This window comes from Heptranchias perlo, chromosome 8 (genome assembly GCF_035084215.1).
Source record: "Heptranchias perlo isolate sHepPer1 chromosome 8, sHepPer1.hap1, whole genome shotgun sequence".
In the NCBI taxonomy this organism is placed as follows: domain Eukaryota; kingdom Metazoa; phylum Chordata; class Chondrichthyes; order Hexanchiformes; family Hexanchidae; genus Heptranchias; species Heptranchias perlo.
The window spans coordinates 7517964-7537793 of record NC_090332.1 but is presented as its reverse complement, the minus strand read 5'-3'; the positions used below and the strand labels follow the sequence as shown (position 1 = coordinate 7537793).

The following is a 19830-nucleotide window of genomic DNA, read 5'->3' as shown; positions in this document are numbered from 1 at the left end:
AATTCCCATCATTCAATAATATTCTGTAAATAGAGATGAAGGGATGGATTTTCAATTTGAAACCCTGGCGTAAAACTGGCATTATGGATCAGCTGCCCGTTATAGAAACTGCCCGAGTTTCATTCCCATTGATTTCAATGCCCGAGTGTAAAGTTGAAAATCTACCCCCGGGCCTCTAATATTTCTTGAATAGCGGCAAGGGACTTTAATTTCCTTTCTTATATTGTTATATGTTTTTGGGTGAACACGTGCTTAAGGAGGCAAAGGATGTGCCATCACTCCAAACATGGAAGTGCAATTCCACCCGTGCAAATTTTTCCATTTCCTGCAACAGCCACTCTTACGGCCTCTCTGAGGGGGATTGCCAATTCATGCTGAATTGGAGTTCTCTGACCTCATGCCTACAAGGAACGGGATTAAGGTGCTCATTTGATTTTGTAATTCTGAATTGCAGGAGTCGGACCCGTTAACTGAAGATGTTTCCACTTGTGGGGGAATCCAAATCTAGGGGCCATAAATATAAGATAGCCACTAATAAATCCAATAAACAATTCACGAGAAACTTCCTTACCCAGAGAGTGGTTGGAATGTGGAACTTGCTACCACATGGAGTAGTTGAAGCGAGTTGAGCACAGATGCCTTTAAGGGAAAGCTAGATAAGTACACGAGGGAGAAGGGAATAGAAGGATATGCTGATAGGGTGAGATGAAGTAGGGAGGGAGCATAAACACCGGCATGGACCTGTTGGGCCGAATAGCCTATTTCCATGCTGTAAATTCTATGCAATTCTATGTAACTGCCATATTATCCACATCACCATTTTTACACAGGTGACTGGGTTAATGACTGCTTACCTTTAAGGCTAATTGAGATCATTGACATCTATTTCCAAACATTCAGTATAAAATACTCCCTGATTATTGTGAAAGATATTGAGGCAAAATTGGTCTTCGCCGAAATCGCGAAACAGGCAATAGCGAATCGACAGCCTGTTTACACCATGCCTGATTTTCTTTTCCAATGACTTGGAAGGAAAGTCGGGCACGGTGTAAAACGAGCTTCCGATTCGCTGTCGCCCGTTTTGTGCTATCACCGAAGACTAATTTCAGCCCCATTGTTTCTTTCAGACTCGCCATTTACTTCACGTTGTGTGGCTTAGTTTTACACCTCTTTTATTTTGAATTTTTCTAAACCAGCTAATCCTTTACACGAGCAATTGAGAAAGAGACAAAGAAAGAAACTTTCTATCTGGAGTTTACAGATAGAAACCAGCCTTAGGAAATATCTGGGACATCATGATAGCTCCCCTTTTATCAACTAACAACAAACCAGAATGTCACCATACAGCTAGTCTTCATCATAGCAGAGGAAGTGGTTAGACCGCAGTAGAATACTGAAAGAGACAAAGAGAAATCTGCAACACAAAAACAGTTCTTCCTTACCCATCATTTTCTCCTCTCCTCCCCTCCCCTGAAGGTGCTAACTCTTGTTGGGGTATTGCTCCGTGGCTGCTGAGAACCAAGTAACTATTCTTCATGCGTGAGCCTAGTTATATGGAATGATACCTGGGCTAAAAGAGTTAAATTGTGAGGACAGGTTGCATAGACTAGGCTTGTATTCCCTTGAGTATAGAAGACTGAGGAGTGATCTAATTGAGCTGTTTAAGATAATTAAAGGAGTTGATAGGGTAGATAGAGAGAAACTATTTCCTCTGGTGGGGGAGTCAAGAACAAGGGGGCATAACCTTAAAATTAGAGCTAGGCTGTTCAGGGATGATGTCAGGAAGCACTTCTTCACACAAAGGGTAGTGGAAATCTGGAACTCTCTTCCCCCAAAAAGCTGTTGAGGCTGGGGGTCAATTGAAAATTTCAAAACTGAGATTGATAGATTTTTGTTAGGCAAGGGTATTAAGGGTTACGGAACCAAGGCGGGTACATGGAGTTAAGATACAGATCAGCCAATGGAATGATGGAACAGGCTCTAGGGGCTGAATGTCCTCCCCCTGTTCCTATGTTCCTGCACTGTGAGTATGGACAGATTGTTCAATTATGTAGGGATTTACGGCCGAAACCAATCCTGTCTTTGTTTAACACCCATACATGCACACTTTTTAACAGTGGTCTCTGGTCAACAATATAAGAATAGGATATGAATGGAATAAAGAAAGGATAAGGATTGAATAATGAGATTAAAAAAACGAAGACAGTTTTTGTATCTGTTTGACCCACCTGGCCTTATCATTGCACTGTTAAACTGTTATCAGTTAGACTTATGTGGGCAGGAAACGTCTGCAATTGAGAAACTCATTAATTGAGGCCTCTCCTAACTGATAATAAGCACAGAAGAACAGCACCACTTAATTGGAAAAAGGAAAGCATGATCTCAAAGAAAACTTGAGGCCACCGTGGTCACAAAATATGTGGGTATGGATCGGCCACTGAATAAATGAGCTCCACTTTGTACTCCTTGCAGCTGCTAAACCATCTGACTAAATACTTCAAGAAATAGAAATAGCAGCTAACCACAAAGAAAATATCTGCTTGCCAAAGGCCGTCTTGACCCCAAATAGCAAATGATTATAAGAGTCTTTATCAGGGATACAGGGTCTGGATATCGTCAGTCAGGAAATGCTGCTTTTTTACAGTACAGAAGAGAGATATGTGGCCTGGAAGGAACGTTACAGAAGCTGATTGAGTAGGGAGATATCATGCTAATACTGTACAGTGCCCTGGTCAGACCATGTATATGGGTTTGGTCACCAAGACATAAAGGAAACATTCAAGCCTTGAGATGGTGCAGGGAAGAGTCACAAGGCTAATCTCTAGCATCAAAGGATTGAGTTAAGAGGAAAGACTGGAGAGAATAAGTTTCTTTAGCCTTGAATGGAGGTGACTAAGAGGCTTATGGAAATATGTAAGATAGTAAATGATATAGATAAGGTTAGTCTGGGCACTACTTCAAGGTTTTTACGGGATATTAGAACAAGGAGCATAGGTTAAAACTGATGAATGGCAGATTTAGGACAGATGTCAGGTAGAGCTTCCAAAAGCGATCAGCATTTGGAATGGTCTTTTAAGTAGGGTAATGAAGGTGAAAATATTAAACTTATTTAAAAAGCAGTTAGATGATTTGAAGGTGGAAAGTTTTCTTTATTCTGGATGGATGAGCTAAGATGACAGGAATGGCCTCCCTCATCCGTATCTATCATGTGTTAATGCAATAGTCCATTTTGGATTCTGATCTAATTGTTGGTAAAAGTGGAGTCCAAGCTGTTGTAATGCAGATTTTAAAAGTCTCATCCTTGTTTTCAAATCCATCCATGGCCTCACCCCTCCCTATCTCTGTAACCTCCTCCAGCCTTACAACCCGCCGAGATCTCTGCGCTCCTCCAATTCTAGCATCTTGCGCATCCCCGATTTTTATCGCTCCACCACTGGCAGCTGTGCCTTTAACAGCCTAGGCCCTAAACTCTGGAATTCCCTCCCTAAACCTCTCCACCTCTCTACTTCTCTGTCCCCCTTTAGGACGCTCCTTAAAACCTACCTCTTTGACCAAGCTTTTTGGTCACCTGTCCTAATATCTCCTCATGTGGCTCAGTGTCAAATTTTGTTTAATAATCGCTCGTGTGAAGTGCCTTGGGATGTTTTACTAGGTTAAAGGTTCTATATAAATGCGAGTTGTTGTTGTTGTTGTGATGCAGAACGCACTGCTCTTGTACATTACATTGAATGCCTTCAGACAGATACAATGGGAAAATGGGCAAACTCGTGAATTGTTGCTGTGGGAGCAACATTGAGGCCACTGCTATCTGGGAGAGACCTGAAGAAAACCACCTGGTAATGCCCTTGATACAGCATCCAAACATGGTACTGAGTAACTTTCTCCGAAAGCTGGAAAAGTATTAACCGTTTGATTGGAAATGATCAGAGGTTAGGTTTTCAAATTTGGGCCCATTAGGCGATTCCAGGGGATGCCCGGGGGCCATCAGATTTCTGTATTTTGTGATGTGCGTACAGTAGTGTAGTGGTTCTGTTACTGGACATAATCCAGAGGCCTGAACTAATAATCCAGAGAACATAAGTTCAAATCCCACCATGGCAGTTTGAGAATTTGAATTCAGTTTTTAAAAAACTGGAAATAAAAAAAAAAATGGTTAAAGTAAAAGTGATCATGAAGCAGTTGGATTGCATTAAAATCCAGCTGCTTCACTAATGTCCTTTAGGGGAAGAAACCTTCCGTCCTTACCCGGTCTGGCCTATATGTAAGTCCAGGCCCACACCACTGTGGTTGACTCTTAACTGCCCTCTGACGTGGCCTAGCAAGTGACTCAGTTGTATCAGTGGTTCAAGGAGAAGGCCCACCACCAACCTTCTCAGGGCAACTAAGGATGGGCAATAAATGACGACCTGAGAATGAATTTAAAAAAAGAATTTGCTAAATTTATTTGTTTATTTTTGTTCCTGTACTCAAATAAAAATGTTTCCTGCAATCATTGCACAATTTATTTTGGAAATTGAGGCTGTATTTTGAAGGTTAGGGCAGTGGGACCCCAGGAGTGTGTCATTATTCGCAGTGGGCCCTCTACAGAGAATCGTTTGAAAGGCACCACCCCAGAGCTATTATAGGTGGTATTCAGGTCCCTTCACATTCACAAAGAGCCCACACATGCCAACCCGGAAAAGTCACAAATGCTGACCAACAGCTTTGAAGGAGCTGGCTTGACTTCAAAAAAACATGATGTGGCGATGCCGGTGATGGACTGGGGTTGACAATTGTAAACAATTTTACAACACCAAGTTATAGTCCAGCAATTTTATTTTAAATTCACAAGCTTTCGGAGGCTACCTCCTTCCACATCGTTCAAAAAAACATGACAGTTCAAAAACAGCCCTGGATACAGGCCCATGATATGTTGTTACATTGAAAGTGCAATGGGGCACAGATTTATCATAACTAAAACTGCATTTATACCCTATATTCCATCACTTTACAGTGCCAAAAAATTGTGGGGACTTTCCCTTTTTTTTTACAGATGAATTGTGGGTTATTTTGAACATGTGGTAAATCTGATTGTTTTAAAATAATTTATACAGTTGTCACGGTACCACTGGTCTTAATTTCCCCCCTCAGTTCATGGTGGCACTGTTCTTCCCCTCTCCATTTCATTCTGCCACTCTTCCTAACTCCCATTTTATGCCAAGGCTCTTTTTTCCACTCCCTCTTCAGCTCCTGGTGATACTCTCTTTCCTCCCACAACAGTTTTTTAAAATTCAATCTCGGGGATGTGGGCGTCACTGGGAAGGCCGGCATTTATTGCCCATCCCTAGTTTCCCATGAGAAGGTGGGTGATGAGCCTCCTTCTTGAACCGGTGCAGTCGGTGTGGTGAAGGTTCTCCCACAGTGCTGTTAGGGAGGGAGTTCCAGGATTTTGACCCAGCGACGATGAAGGAACAGCGATATATGTCCAAGTCGGGATGGTGTGTGACTAGAAGGGCATCTTAGAGGTGATGGTGTTCAGGATTTCCAGATCTTGCAAGCAACCATGTTCAATTCCTTGGAGCAACCACAAGAGGTAGGAGTAGTGAGCGGCACTGATTTCTGTCCACAGATGGGGTGGCGAGTGGATACTGCCCCAAAAACACTGCTGTCGTCGTCAAGTGCTGATAGTCGGCATACATGAGACACTATTATCCAGGAGCCAAGCAAAAACAGCAGAGGTATGCTCATCAGAGAGAGTCCCCACATGTACACTTTACAAGACTTCTCCACCAGCCTGAACTGTTGGCACGGAGGGATTAACTCAGAGAAAACAATATCTAGGGCAAAGTCTTTTAAGATCCCGTGTTGCCGGTAATTTTCAGTTCATTGATGAGGAAAAATCGCAGGCAGTGCTCCATGTGGCTTTCTGATCAGCCGCCCACTTTCTGAAAGATCCTGTTCCCGGGGAACATTTCACCCATTATTTGCTTAGCTGGTGTATTTACAGTCAGCTCTACCTACGTAAAGTGGGAACAATGCCAAACACAAAGTAGTCCTTTAAACCGTTGAAGAGCTGCTAGATGGTTCAGTGGGAAATAGGGTTACCAACTCTGGTTGGACATATTCCTGGAGGTGTCATCACATGACCTGCTGTCTCCAACTGCCCAGCCCCCACACTCCTGCCATTGGTCACCCAACACATCCATCCTCGCAGTGCCCCGCCTTCCCACACCTATTGGAAAATGAACAGATTCTTCATTACCCGATTGGATGATTCTTGACTGTCAGCCTTTTCTCCCTTGTCCAATATTTTTATAACTAGTAAACAAAAGTGTTCGAAGAAAATAATAAAAAACTGAATTTTTTATTGCCTCTATGTTGCTCACAGCAATTCCTGGAGATTCCAGGGCAATCCTGGCGGGTTGGCAGCCCTAGTGGGAAAACATGTTGCTTAGTATGGAACTGAACCATAGAGACCAAGATGATTCCAGGTTCAATCCCTGGTCTGTCCTTACTTAACTCATTCTAGTTGGGGTGGATATAATTGGTTTCAATTACCTGAGGCTAAATAATGGGAAAAAACTGCCTCCCGTACCATCATTCCCATTCGCTAGACTCCTGTAGGAAAATGTGTGTGGACATTGGATGAGATTCCTTCTCGGTCAAATGACCTTTTAACACTCACTGAAAAAACAGCTTCTTATTTGAGAATGCCCGGTGCATCACCATCTTCAGCAAGGGTGAAAACTGTTGAGCGGTGAGAGGGAAAGATCCTGCGAGAGCACTAAATCCTTGGAGCTACTGACCTTCAATTGCCCCTCAATTTACACAGAGGCTCAGACTTCACTGGGACAAGGAAACACTCTGAACTACTGTTAGATGAAATACTTTTCGAGTCACCGTGACTGTAATTCTCAGCCACCCTGATGGGCCGCTGACAGCAGGTTGGATTGCTAGACTAAATAATTACATACCTGGAGTTCCATCTGAACGCAAGGAAGCGTACAGATTGGCAAATTATTAAAGCAGGCATCCTAAATGTGGTTAAGTACAGGACAACCAGGCATGCTATTATGATAGAGGCGAGTTAAGAAAGCACAGCAAGAGAGACAACGCTGAATATGGAAAATGAATCGCATTCATAACTGGCCCCATTGTGCTCCAGACCCACCATTTGCAACGCAGCACTTACGACTGAGTTTAAGATTGAGGGCTTGCTCATATGTTACTGATTGTTGTTTACTCTGATGGGGTTTCTGCTGCTGAAACTCAAAACCCAGTCGCGAGGCCCAGCTACGGCACACAGCCTTGCAGGCAGTGGGTGCGGGGAGAATCAAGCGGCAATTCACAGGGCACCCAATTATGCAGCAGGTGATTTGAGGGCAAGTGATGAGGTTGCGCTACCAGCATGCGCAGCCTCATTTCAATGTTTAAATTATTATTAAAAAGGATCCCGCACTGTATTGCACATCTCTGGGCTCTGCACTGCTCACAGCACAAGACGTTCCTTTAAGAACTGGGTGCAGGCTTCCAAAAGGGAGAAGGTAGGTTTTTAATTGTGTTTTTTTCAGGGGGGAGGGGGTTTGTTGCCTTTTCTGTAACCTTTGCTTCATTTTGCTCCATGCATCAGTTGGATAGCTCTCCATTTCTGCTTTTTCTCCCCCCCCCCACCCCACCCCCGCCAATAGTTTGCTTCATTATTCTTGGTTGTATGCCGGCACACCATACAAAGAGGCGAGGATGGCCATTCCTTTGGAGGTTTTGAATGCACTGCATAATTGAGACAAGAACGAAGAGTTTGTGAAGGGCCAACAAATGCAGATGTAACGACCCCTGAGGCATTTTGCTCCCACACGTCACTACCTCTGCTTCAATTCCATGTTCTAACCATCCTCTGTGTAAAGACATTTTTTGAACCCCTCCTTTAATTCTTCTCGTAATCTTCTTAAATTTGTGCACTCTTGTTACCATTTTTCCCAACACTGAAAAGAAGCTATTACTATTTATCTTATCATAATCCTGAAGACTCTCTTCAGAACTCCTCCCTCAACCCTGGTAACATCCCCATGAATCTATGTTGAACCTTTTCCATGACTAATATCTTTCATAAGATTAGGTGCCCAAAACTACACACAATACTTCAACTGCAGCCTAACTAAGGTATTGCACTAGTTCAATATTGCCTCCTTGTTTTTGTACTCTGTGCCTTTAGATACACAACTAAAGATTTTGTTTACCTTTTTATGGCCTTGTCTACTTGTGCTGCTGCCTTTAATGACCTATATATCTGCACGCCACAGTCCCTCTGCGCCTTTACTGCATTTAAACTCTTCATGTTTTCTCGTCCTTGCTTCCAAAATGTGTTAGTTTATATTTTTCTGTATAGAACTGCATCTGCCACCTATCTGCCCACCCTGTGGACTGATCTACATCATCCTGCAGTCTTTCACAATCCTTGTCACTATTTGCCATACGCTCCTATTAGGTGCCATCAGCAAATTATTGATATTACTCCCTCAATTCCTAGTCCATATAGTAAATAAGAGTGGCTCCAACACAAACCCCTATAGAACACTAATCATCACATCTTTCCAATCCAGGAAACTTACTTTTACCCCTACCCTCTGATTTCTGCCCTCCAACCTTCTCTGTATGGATGTTGCCACATTCCCCTTAATTCCATGTACCATTATCTTTAATGTAAGTCTTTATATGGCATGGTTTCAAATTTTTTATGAGTTGGTGCCACCATTGGGTACAAGTATGATAATCAATGCAAAACAGGCAATTATTATAAATCCATTCAGGAAATATGAAATTGATCTGAATTCCTGAAGAATGGCACAACCATATTAAACATTTTCACGTTGCTAGAATGTGTTTGCAACTATCTTGCTTTCATTTTGATTTTGGTCTGAGTTATAACCGGTTTGAACAACAGTTAGACACGATTAGTATCAACTAGGTTCGTGATGGAAGCCATCTGCTCACAGCGGCTTTTCCATGCAACAAAGAGGGCGCTATTCTAGGATATTCCAAGCAGACAACATAAGTGCAACAAAAACATTGACAGGAGTGCAATTTCATATTGCGTCATTGGAATTGACAGGCAATAGAGACACTGTTCCAGCCATATCCTGAAAGCGAGTCTAAACAGCATTCCGTCTGGTTAGGATGGTAAAGAGTTGAGACTCTTTTGCAGCCAATGCCTTCTAACAACCAAGAAAATCATGAATGGATTTCAGGTGTACCTTAAAGGTGAAGTCAACTATACTTAGATCATGTAATGCTCTGATTAATATTAGGAATCTTCCAACACCAGGTTATAGTCCCAACAGTTTTATTTGAAAATCACAAGCTTTCGGACCTGACGAAGGAGATAATCTCCGAAAGCTTGTGATTTTCAAATAAAACTGTCGGACTATAACCTGGTGTTGTAAGATTCCTTACATTTGCCCACCCCAGTCCATTGCCGGCATCTCCACATCCTGATTAATATTAAGCAACTGTACATTATACCACAATGGTAGATCTTATCCTTTATGGACATTTGTAGTTAAAAAATCCAGAGCTTTTTGGTAAATCTATTTTATTGACAAATTCTGGGTGGTGGCTGCAAGGCAATGTCTGTTAAAAAAAAAAATCGGATGTTCAACATAATTTATATCCCAAGACAGTGAGGCTTGGAGTTCCCTCCGCATTTGAGCCCAGAGACACCCGTAATCTGAGCACAAACAAAGAACATGGCTTAAAAGATGGCGGGATTTTGGGTGTAAGTGAGCTATGAGTGTAACTACAATACACCCATGTTTCCTCGATCTTTTACGTTCGTCCATCAAACCCTCCGTCCGAACGATTCTCCGCCCACAAAACTGGCCACGCCCCCAACTCTCAAATGCGAGTATCCTCCAATTACGTATGTTCAGAGGGGGTCTCTCAACATTGCAACCTGATTTCAGGCGCAGCAGAAAACAATGTCATTTTACTGGTCTTTTAATTGCAATTTTTTGAGCATTTAAAAAAAAATATTAGCCTCACTGAGACCTGCTCTGTATTTTCTGTTTCTTTTAATGCATTTTTATGGCATACGTCTAAGTAACATAAAAAAATTGAAAAGCTTCCTCGATTGCAAGTTCTTAAACATGTGTGCCTGATGTGCATGAATGACAGTTGAATGAATTGAAACTTAAATTTTAAGACTCAAAGAAGAAATATACTGGTGTGGATCTGATGTTTCCTTGGGCCCCGATTGTTTACTTTGATTTTCGCCCATTTTAAGTTCGAGCATATGCTAAATAGATTGGGAGGATACTTGGGCGTGACTTGTTATCGGCAAAATGGACGCACTTTCAGGCGCGACTTCCGGGCTGTGCTCAAGGAAGAAATTCCAAGCCTCTGAGTATTAAAACTACCCCTCAACGTAAGGGCTGATTCTTGCGTGGGAGTTCTGAAACACAAGGAGAAACAATAACAATTCTGCTGGAAAGAAATGGACTAAGTTATCTTTTCACGGCTCCTCCTGTTTATTCAAGCTCCTGTTACACACCCTTGCAGAGTTTGACGTTTGGCATTTTGACTAAGGGAGTCAGAACGCGTCACCGTGTTCGAACTATGAGGCGCACAAATGAAGCACTGCTGCTGGCTAACCACTCATATGGAAGCTGATGCAGCATTTATGCACTATCTGCATGTAGGACACAATCATCCCTGTTGCAGAAAATTACACCCTGACTTTACTTGTACACACATCATCGCAGCTTCCATTGATGTCGAACTTAGCTTGCTATGGCCTTGTTAAAACCATTTAGGGATACCTCATCCAATTTTACACAGTCCATTCACTTCAGCCAATTTCTCAAGATTTCACACCTGATAAACCTTGACAATGGAGCCGCACATTCAGCATTGCATGGAAAGGTAACTGCCGAGGAAGATAGCATATGTACAGCACCCAGTGCCACACTGATAGGAACCGAGCAGGAGGAGAAACAGGAGCAGGGGTTAATAACTGGTGCGGACAAAACACCTCAGGTGTCATTGCACCTGCATTTGTTGTCCCCTCACTTAGTTTAATCATGCAGAGCTCTAGGAACTGCCAAAGGAATCCCCATCCTCACCGGTTTGTATGGGGCAATTTAATGTCGGCAGAACCAGGAATAAAGAAGGAAAGTATTAGCAGAAACAAAGCTGAGAAATGCAAAAAAAAATGGCAGACTAGCCAGCAAAAACCAATTAATGTTTGGAGCAAAATACAGCAAAGTGTAATTGCAAAAGCAAAAATCCAAATATCTTTAGTAGCAGCTTAAACCATAATCTCCCTTTAAGGAGTCTGCTTGAGCAGGCCAGATCTCAAGATTCCTGATTAATACGGGTGAGGTGAGGAATGTGGGCAGAGCCTCTGCTAAAGGCATGAAATTCAGCACAGGACCTATACTTTTATCAGTGATAATGAGGCTCACACATGAAGTACGACCTTTTTCCTGCCACCCCTCCATCCTCCCCCCCCCCAAAAAAAATCATTTATCACAAAATACTGTGTGCAGCGAATCAGGCTCATAAGTTACATCAGTGAAGCCTCATGTAACTTACTCTTAGACTTTTACATGTTGGAAGTCCATGATTTATGAACTTAAAACAAACAGCAACAACAACATTTCTTACTGTAAAAATATGTTTCAGATGAATTTAAAAGAAATGGGTACATCTCCTCAGAAGAATTTGGGGACTGAGGTTGAACATTAAGCACCAATGAGACGGAGCAGCGATACAGGGTCAAGTCACGTCCTTCCGGAGCTACAGCGCCTAGGGCTTTGGAGCTCAGGGCCTGCTTATAAAAGTAGACTACTCTCTGAGCAGGACTGATGACTGCAGTCATTTGAGTTTGTCCGAATCTACCTGCAAGTTCTGGCTTCAAGTATGGAGAAGTAAAGTAGCTGGATCAGTGTCCGTGCTGCAGGAAAACTTATTGGCATTGCAGTCTACCGTGGAGTGCGTAGCTACTCCAGGGACATCTGATGTGGAACAGCCAGTGCAGAGGCCCTACGGCCAGTCAGAGTATCTCTTGTGAATGCTCATACTGCTGTCATAGAAGCCTTATAAGACCTTGTGCCCCAGTCTACAATAGGGTACCTTGTCCAGTTTCAACATGCTGGAATATCTCATTGATGGCCTTAGATCTGTTTCCATGGAGATCAATGCTGAGGCAGTTCGCAGCAGCAGAGTCACGGCTAGAGTAGGCATGGATGAAGCAGCCAACTCCCAAGGCAGTTCTATAGCACCATCCAGCCCACCCATGTAAATGGCAGTCGATATGGACATGACAAAGACCATTGCAGGGACACTTCATAACCCAAGGCAAGGATGTATAGGACCACATGATTCCTAAGCAGCTCGCACTGAAACCCTGCAGCCAGCTGGCACACTTGCACCTCCCACTGCTGAATTGCTCACAGGTAAAAGTCACATACAATACAGTATCACTGGGGAGAAGCCTCGAAGGACAGCAAAGAACCTGGATAGTGCATTATCCGAGCAGAGACAATTTAACTTCATTTGCACTCCAAGTTTTGGATCTTGTTCACCCACTGACATTCTGCCAGCCGGAATGTTTACCCTAAAAAGTGATCAGCATATGGAATTGAATCCAGGGTGGGGTAGTTGAGCTGAAAATCCTGGAATCATTTAAGACGCAGTTTGATGGCCTCCTGATCATGTATTTATCTTGTGAATGTTGCACGCGCGCAATTTTTCTTTGTATATTAGCACCTCAGCGGCAGGGCATACAATGGCTCCATACATGCACAGAGGGATCCAGACTGGATCAACATGCCAATTTTTGGGCCTTTTTTGAAATTATGAGGAATGGTTCAATTTAGGTCAGTTTGGGACTGGAACTCAGTTTGGCCTTCGTCCTTCTTTGAGATACTTTAAATGTTCCGAAAATTTTAAAAGTGATAATGCTTCATCGGTAACCATCAATTTAAGCGGATGGGAAGGAAAGGGGGTTCGTCCATCTTATCTTTTTGTAAATTTTCACATGATTCTTTTTCTCTCCCAGTAGTTACATTTTTAAAAAATAAATAAATCCTACTGCAGTGTTTGAGCCAAGAGACAAAAACCCGTCTGGTTTGAGCCAAAGTAATGTGTTTCCTGTGGTACGTTATAGCTTTAACCCGTCAAAGGGCCCTTTGAATTCACCACACAAAAGAATTGGCTGAGTTGTGAATTAGTGATTAGCAATTCAAGTCTGTTGATCAAGGATTTTGTTTTAGTAATTTTGTACGCATTATTGAATTGTATATGTTTCATTCACCTGGATTTGCAAAGTATTTTGCATTTATGTAGGCACATCTTTCAGAAACAGCCCAAGCATCAATGAGTTGCATTGTTCAGTTACTGTTGTTAAGTGGGGACACAGTAGCCATTCTGCAACAGAAATCATAGAATCTTACAGCACAGAAGGAGGCCATTCGTCCCATCATGCCTGTGCCGGCTCTTTGAAATCCAATTAGTCCCATTCCCTTTGCTCTTTCCCCATAGCCCTGCAAATTTTTCCCCTTCAAATATTTATCCAATTCCCATTTGAAAGTTACTATTGAATCTGCTTCCACCACCTTTTCAGGCAGTGCATTCCAGATCATAACAACTCGCTGCGTAAAAAAAATTCTCCTCATCTCTCCTCTGGCTCTTTTGCCAATTACCTTAAATCTGTGTCCTCTGGTTACCTTCTGCAAATGAGATGAATGGCCAATTAAACTGTTTGCAGCAGTATAGGTTGAAGGAAGAATATTGGTCAGGACACCAGAAGATCTTGCTTCTCTTTTTCAGATAATGCTGTAAGATCTTTAATGTCCACATAAACCGGCATCGGTTTAATGTCTCACCCAAAGGATGTGACACCTCCAACAGTGCAGCACCCTCTCAGTACTGCACTGGAGTATCAGCCGAGATTGCGTGCTCAAGTTCTGAACCAGGAGTTGAAGCAACAGCCTCAGAGGTCAGAGTGCTACCAACTGAGCCAAACTGGCAATTAATTACATAAGAAACATCAGGGAATAAGAAAAGGTCATTTGGCCCATCAGAACTCATCCCTTTAATACATTGAATGGTAAGAAAAGAAAGAGCTTGCATTTTATATAGTGCATCCCGCGTATTTCACGGCCAATGAATTACTGTTGAAGTGTAATCATTGTTGTAAAATAGAGAAACATGGCAGCCAATTTGCGCACAGCAAGGTCCCACAAATGTTGAGTGATTCCCATTCCTTGTATTTCCTTCCAAAATGCACTATCTCACACTTCTTCACATGAAATTGCCTCTGCTACCTGTCTGCCAATTCCACTAACCTGTCTATGGCCTTCTGAAGTAAAGGTCAGAGAAGCACTGAACTTGGTGGTAGGTAAGGAAGCCTTCCTGTTAAAAGTGTTTCTCTGAACATCAGTCATTACATTGGTCTTCAGGTTTCTGTAGCAGAGTTCAGTTGAAGGAAGTGTAATTTGTGCCTTCAGACTGCTGGCTCTGCTTTTCATTCACAAACTTTCTGCCAATCAGTTAAGTGCCCTTTGAAATGGCCTAGCAAGTCACTTAGTTGTATCAAACTGCCACAAAGAGTGACTGCAGCTGTTTAGGAGAAGGCCAATTACCTTCTCTAGGGATGGGCAATAAATGCCGGCCAGAATGAATTTTTTAAAAATCAAAGGCACAGAAATCGGAGCAAAGATCAATGCTGTGAATGCCCAAAACTGCACCTCCATGAAACTCACCTTCGCTCCAAAAACGTGACTATTTTCCCATTGGAAGACTTCCTTTTCATATAGTTATTCGTTTTCCTGCTCTACGTCTAGAAAAATATTTTGTAGCAGTTATGAGCTCCTTCTCTCCTTTTTTCAGCCTTGGTGAATGTCCTCACTTTGGACCTTAGCTCTTCAACCAGTTTCAGTAAAAGAAAATTCAGCCTCTGCTGTATTTGTTTTAACATTTTGACTATAAATGACTCAATTAGTGTCTGCAATGAAGACCATGTGTTACAAGGTATTGAGTGTGTCCAAATTAGATTTGCTAAATATTTACATTACACATGGATTTAGTCAACAGTAGCAAGAACTTGTATTTGTATAGTGCCTTTAATGTTATTAATGTACCAAGGTGCTTCACGTAGGGCGCTAAAAGTTAGAAGAGTTGAACAAAGCACTCCTGAGGAGGCTTTTGAAGGTGCAAGAGAGGTAGCAAGGTCAATAAGTTTAGGGAAGGAGTTCCAGAGAGTTTGACCGTAACGGCTAAAGGCTCTTTCAAATCTCTGAACAGATGCTATTTTTTCCTTCCTCCCTTTCCAACCGATTTTCTCCCCTTCTTTTCACCTAAAGGCACTGTCTCTAAGCTCGGATATAGTCCCATGGGGGCTGGCTACGTGTCCGAATGATCATTCATGTGTGAGCCCAGGCTGTGAGGCTGTTTGACTATGAGGGCATCACAGCCAAGCCCAATACTGTCTTTGTCCCCAATAGCTGCACACATGCCTTCCAGCAGGGGTCTTTGGGTAGTGATCATGAACCCCAACTGATCGCAGCAGTCTTACTACCTCCCTAGCTGGGCATTGACCTGGGATTTATTTTTTATTTCAAAATATACTTTACTTCATAAAATTTAAAGATACACACAGTTCAATGTAAAAAACACAATTCCAAGCAATACAGTTCAAAGCAATACAATAAAGATTGTACACAATACGATCCCATCATTACAGTTCAAAACACAGTACATATCTTCTAATACATGCTGTACAAAACAAAGTGGGATGGCCTTACAAGGTAACCTTTCCCCATAGAGCCTTTGCGTAGGCCGTACCTCGCTTCATTGCGTCCCGCAGCACGTAGTCCTGGACCTCGGATTGTGCCAGTCGGCAGCACTCGACCGTGGTCAGCTCCTTCAGCTGGAAGACCAACAGATTTCAAAGGGCCTTCTTCACTGAGTTGATGGTCTTCCAGCAACGGTTGATATCTGTCTCAGTATGCATCCCAGGGAACAATCCATAGAGCACAACGTCCTGTGTTACCCGGCTGTTGGGGATGAACTGGGACAGATACCAATGCATCTCTCTCCATGCCTTCTGCGCGAAGAGGCAGTCCACCAGGAGATGGACGATGATCTCGTCCCCGCTACAGCCTGGAGGGCAGCTCACGGTGGCGCTGAGATTCCGTGCATATAGAAAAGACTGCACTGGGAGGGACTTTCTCACCACCATCCAAGCTACATCCTGGTGCCTGTTGGTCAGTTCCTGCGACGAGACATTCTGCCAAATGGCTTTGACCATCTGGTCGGGGAACTGCCCGATCGGACCCACACGCTCCTTTCCCTGCAGGACCCCTAGAACATTCCGTGCCGACCACGGTCTGACGGCCTTGTGGTCAAAAGGGTTCCTCTTCAAGAACTTCTCCACCTGGGACAGATGGTGGGGTACGGTCCAGCTGGACGGGAAGTCCTGCATCTGCTCGGCCAGCCTGGCCAGACCCAACCTTCTCGGTGTGTTGGACAGGTAGAAACTCAGCACTTAGTGACACTTGGTGTTTGCGTACCGGGGCTCTACACACATCCTGAAGCAGCCACACACAAAGGTGGTCATCAGAATCAGGGCGGCATTGGAGACACCCTTCTCCCCTTTGTCTGGGGGCTTGTACATGATGTCCCTGCAGACGCGGTCCACCTTGGACCTCCAGACAAAGTGGAAGGTGGCTCGGGTGACTGACGGCAGACCGGTGGGAAATGGGCCAGACCTGGGCCACGTAGGGCAACACCGCAAGCACCACACCCCTAATACCTGCGTCCTTCCTGATGGACGTGGCAAACGGCTGGAGACAACACATGAACAAGACCGCAGAGAGAGTGCAGCCCTGCCTGATTCCAGATCTGATCGGAAAGCTTTCCGATTCCCAGGGCTGCACTACGGATGCCCACGTAGAGCAGTTGGATCCAATCACGGATTCCCTCCCCAAACCAAATATTGGAGAGCACATCCATCATGTATGTGTGGGAAAATGGGGCAGGTAATGCTCCCGAAATAATGGAGGCGCTCAACAGCGCTCTCCGTTAGTGGCGAAATGGAGGAGCGAGTTCCCGCGTTTGCACATGCACAGTGAAACACGGAAATCCAGAACTCACTCCTAGTGGTTCGCCGGGGATTTGACAGCTTTGAATTAAAGGGACATCGCACGCTGCAATCAGGGAAATCATTGAAAAAGTGCCAACTTGCTTATCTGCCCAGCTGGAAAGTAACTAATTACGCCACCAAGCAGGTTATTAAAAATACCAGGTCTAAACTAAGTATTAAACGCGCGGTGAGTCTTAATGACTGCCAAACAACTAAAAATTAACATTTAAAAATGTGGAATTTCATTACTCCTTATTTTAATAGATTTTGGTCATTAAAAAAAATGTTTTTTAAATTAAACATTTTTTTTACTTCTCCCTTCTGTCTTTTTTATTTAATTCAATTATTTCTTTGGCTTTTTATTTTAAAAATGTTAAATTTTTATTTACATTTACATCCAGAATACCAACTTCCAGTGAATGAAGTCCGCTTGCCTGTTTGAGCAATGCAGCCTGAATCTGTGGACGTGACTTCCCTTCCTGACAGATTTTGTGGGCGCGTCTTCTCCTCTCACAGACTTTACCAGCTGAGGCAACTCACGCTGCTCAGAGGCTGGGTCGATAGCGCACAATTTTTTTAAAGTTCAAATTCAAGCCACAGAACCCGCAGTAAGTAATTTCGTTGATTTAATTTGCAGGAGCGGCGGTAAGGGTTTGCCTCGCCGCTCTGAGCGATTTCTGGCCCATCCTGCCGAAGGTCCTCTCCTGGCCCAAGCTGATGAGGCAGCTGTCCTGCATGTAGGTGATCGTATCCCTCTGTATAGCTCAGCTCTCCCAACTCTGTATGGATAAACTCACTGTGCTATCAGGGAAACTTGAGGCATCACCCTTTAACTGACACTGTGCAACACCTGATGACCTGAGCCACAAATCCCAGTATTTTGCTGAAAGAAAATTTGCATTGATGGCCTCAAAATTACATTGTGTGAATATTAGCATGTGAATATTTGTGCATTTATACACAACTTTTAACAGTACAATACAACAGTGACTACACTTCAAAAGAACTTTATTGGCTTTAAAGAACTTTGAGACGTCCTGTGGTCGTGAAAGCTGCTATATAAATGCAAGTTCTTTCTTCTCTTTCTTTTCATTAACCTTTTTAAAATAAACGGGTTTACACCTCTGTTAGAACAGCGAATTGCAATGAATACATTAAGCATTCATACATCAGTGTTAGCATAATTTCAAGACTTCAGTTCGTGATGAGAGGGGACACCAATGTTGCATGAGTGTCAAGGACTGCTTAAGTTTATAACAGGCCACTTGCATTTTGTTTTTCATGCTGCAGCTCACCACAGCCACCCTAGATGGCAAGCTCCAACTGTTTGTACCATAGCGGCCGAAGACCCTGAAGGCGCAGTGGTGAAGAGTGGAATCCCAACTTGGACAGAGCGTAGATAAGTCATAGTATAAACCGAGAACTGAAAGGACTTTCCATGACGGGAAGCCAAATGATAAATGTCACAAATTGGAAAACAGTTAGCGGGCGAGTTAAGGCATTCATGTTGAAGCAAGTGACAGGTACTTCCTGTTCTCAATCTCTCAGATTGTTAAGGGAACCAGAGATGTCTGGATGTTGTTCAAGGATTCAGCGAAGAAGATGGAAAAAATTGTGCGCCAGAACAGTTGTGTCACGGGTTTCAGCTTGCGTCAGACCATCAAAGAGGCGATTGCATGCCAGAATTGTTTACGTTCTAGTGCCTGAAAATGAATGGCTTATCTGTGACTTTATCATTTTGAAAAGGAGAGAGCTCATACTCTGTGGACTGATCCATATAGCTCACTGTTTTGGAAGCACTGTGTTAACCCACTGAAGATGTTTAATTGGAGTAAAAACACACTGAATACATTTACAAATTATTTTACTAAACGGCTGTCATAAACCAATGGCAGTTCAGTAAAAGAATTTTCCTTATCTTTACAGAGTAAAATATATCCTTTTGTCATCACATTTCCCTCGAGTCGGGAGTTTAAAATCCATTCAACAAAGGTGGGTGAATGTCTACATTTCTCTGCAATTGACTGCCTACCAATAAAATCATGATGTGGAGATGCCGGTGATGGACTGGGGTTGACAATTGTAAACAATTTTACAACACCAAGTTATAGTCCAGCAATTTTATTTTAAATTCACAAGCTTTCGGAGGCTTCCTCCTTCGTCAGGTGAATGATGTGAAAATGAGGATTTCATTTTCACATCGTTCACCTGACGAAGGAGGAAGCCTCCGAAAGCTTGTGAATTTAAAATAAAATTGCTGGACTATAACTTGGTGTTGTAAAATTGTTTACAATAAAATCATGGACTGTCCAGGTTTGAATCGCACGATTCCCAAGAATATGATTTTGTCAGTGGGTTATAAATGATGGAGAAAACCAGATATCTTCCCATTCTTCATTCAGAAAAGAGTTTGAATGAAAAGAATGCCATTAACGTTACTGAACGTACCTGACTATTGGACTGCACATGTTCCTCAACTCACTCTACGCAATAGAGGAAATGCCAACTGAAGGGTTTATATAGAGAATGAAAGGCCCATAGTAAGATTGGAAACTTATAGAGGTTTTCAGATGATACATGAGCAAAGTTTCGTGAGCTGTTCACAAGTGTGCTTTGACCCCCCCCCCTCCCAGATAAGATTAAAAGGGGTGAATTTCCCTGGGCTTTCTCCAGCAGGTCTACACCCCTCGGACACTCACCCACTATAA

General features: G+C 43.0%; 1 protein-coding gene across 2 annotated transcripts in view; it reads left to right on the top strand.

Annotated features, from left to right (window-relative positions):
- wdr27 (WD repeat domain 27) overlaps nt 1-19108 on the top strand; it is a 327145-nt gene extending 308037 nt beyond the window's left edge. Inside the window, exons 25-26 of one of the 2 annotated variants that reach the window (XR_010963597.1) lie at nt 17524-17730; nt 18413-19108. Coding sequence is in view for 1 of the 2 variants with exons in the window: in XM_067988592.1 (XP_067844693.1) it covers nt 18413-18460 (48 nt within the window). In the remaining variant the exon portion in view is untranslated. The remainder of the gene's footprint in view (nt 1-17523; nt 17731-18412) is intronic. The other variant, XM_067988592.1, reaches the window with a different exon arrangement.
- Nucleotides 19109-19830: the final 722 nt, after the last annotated feature.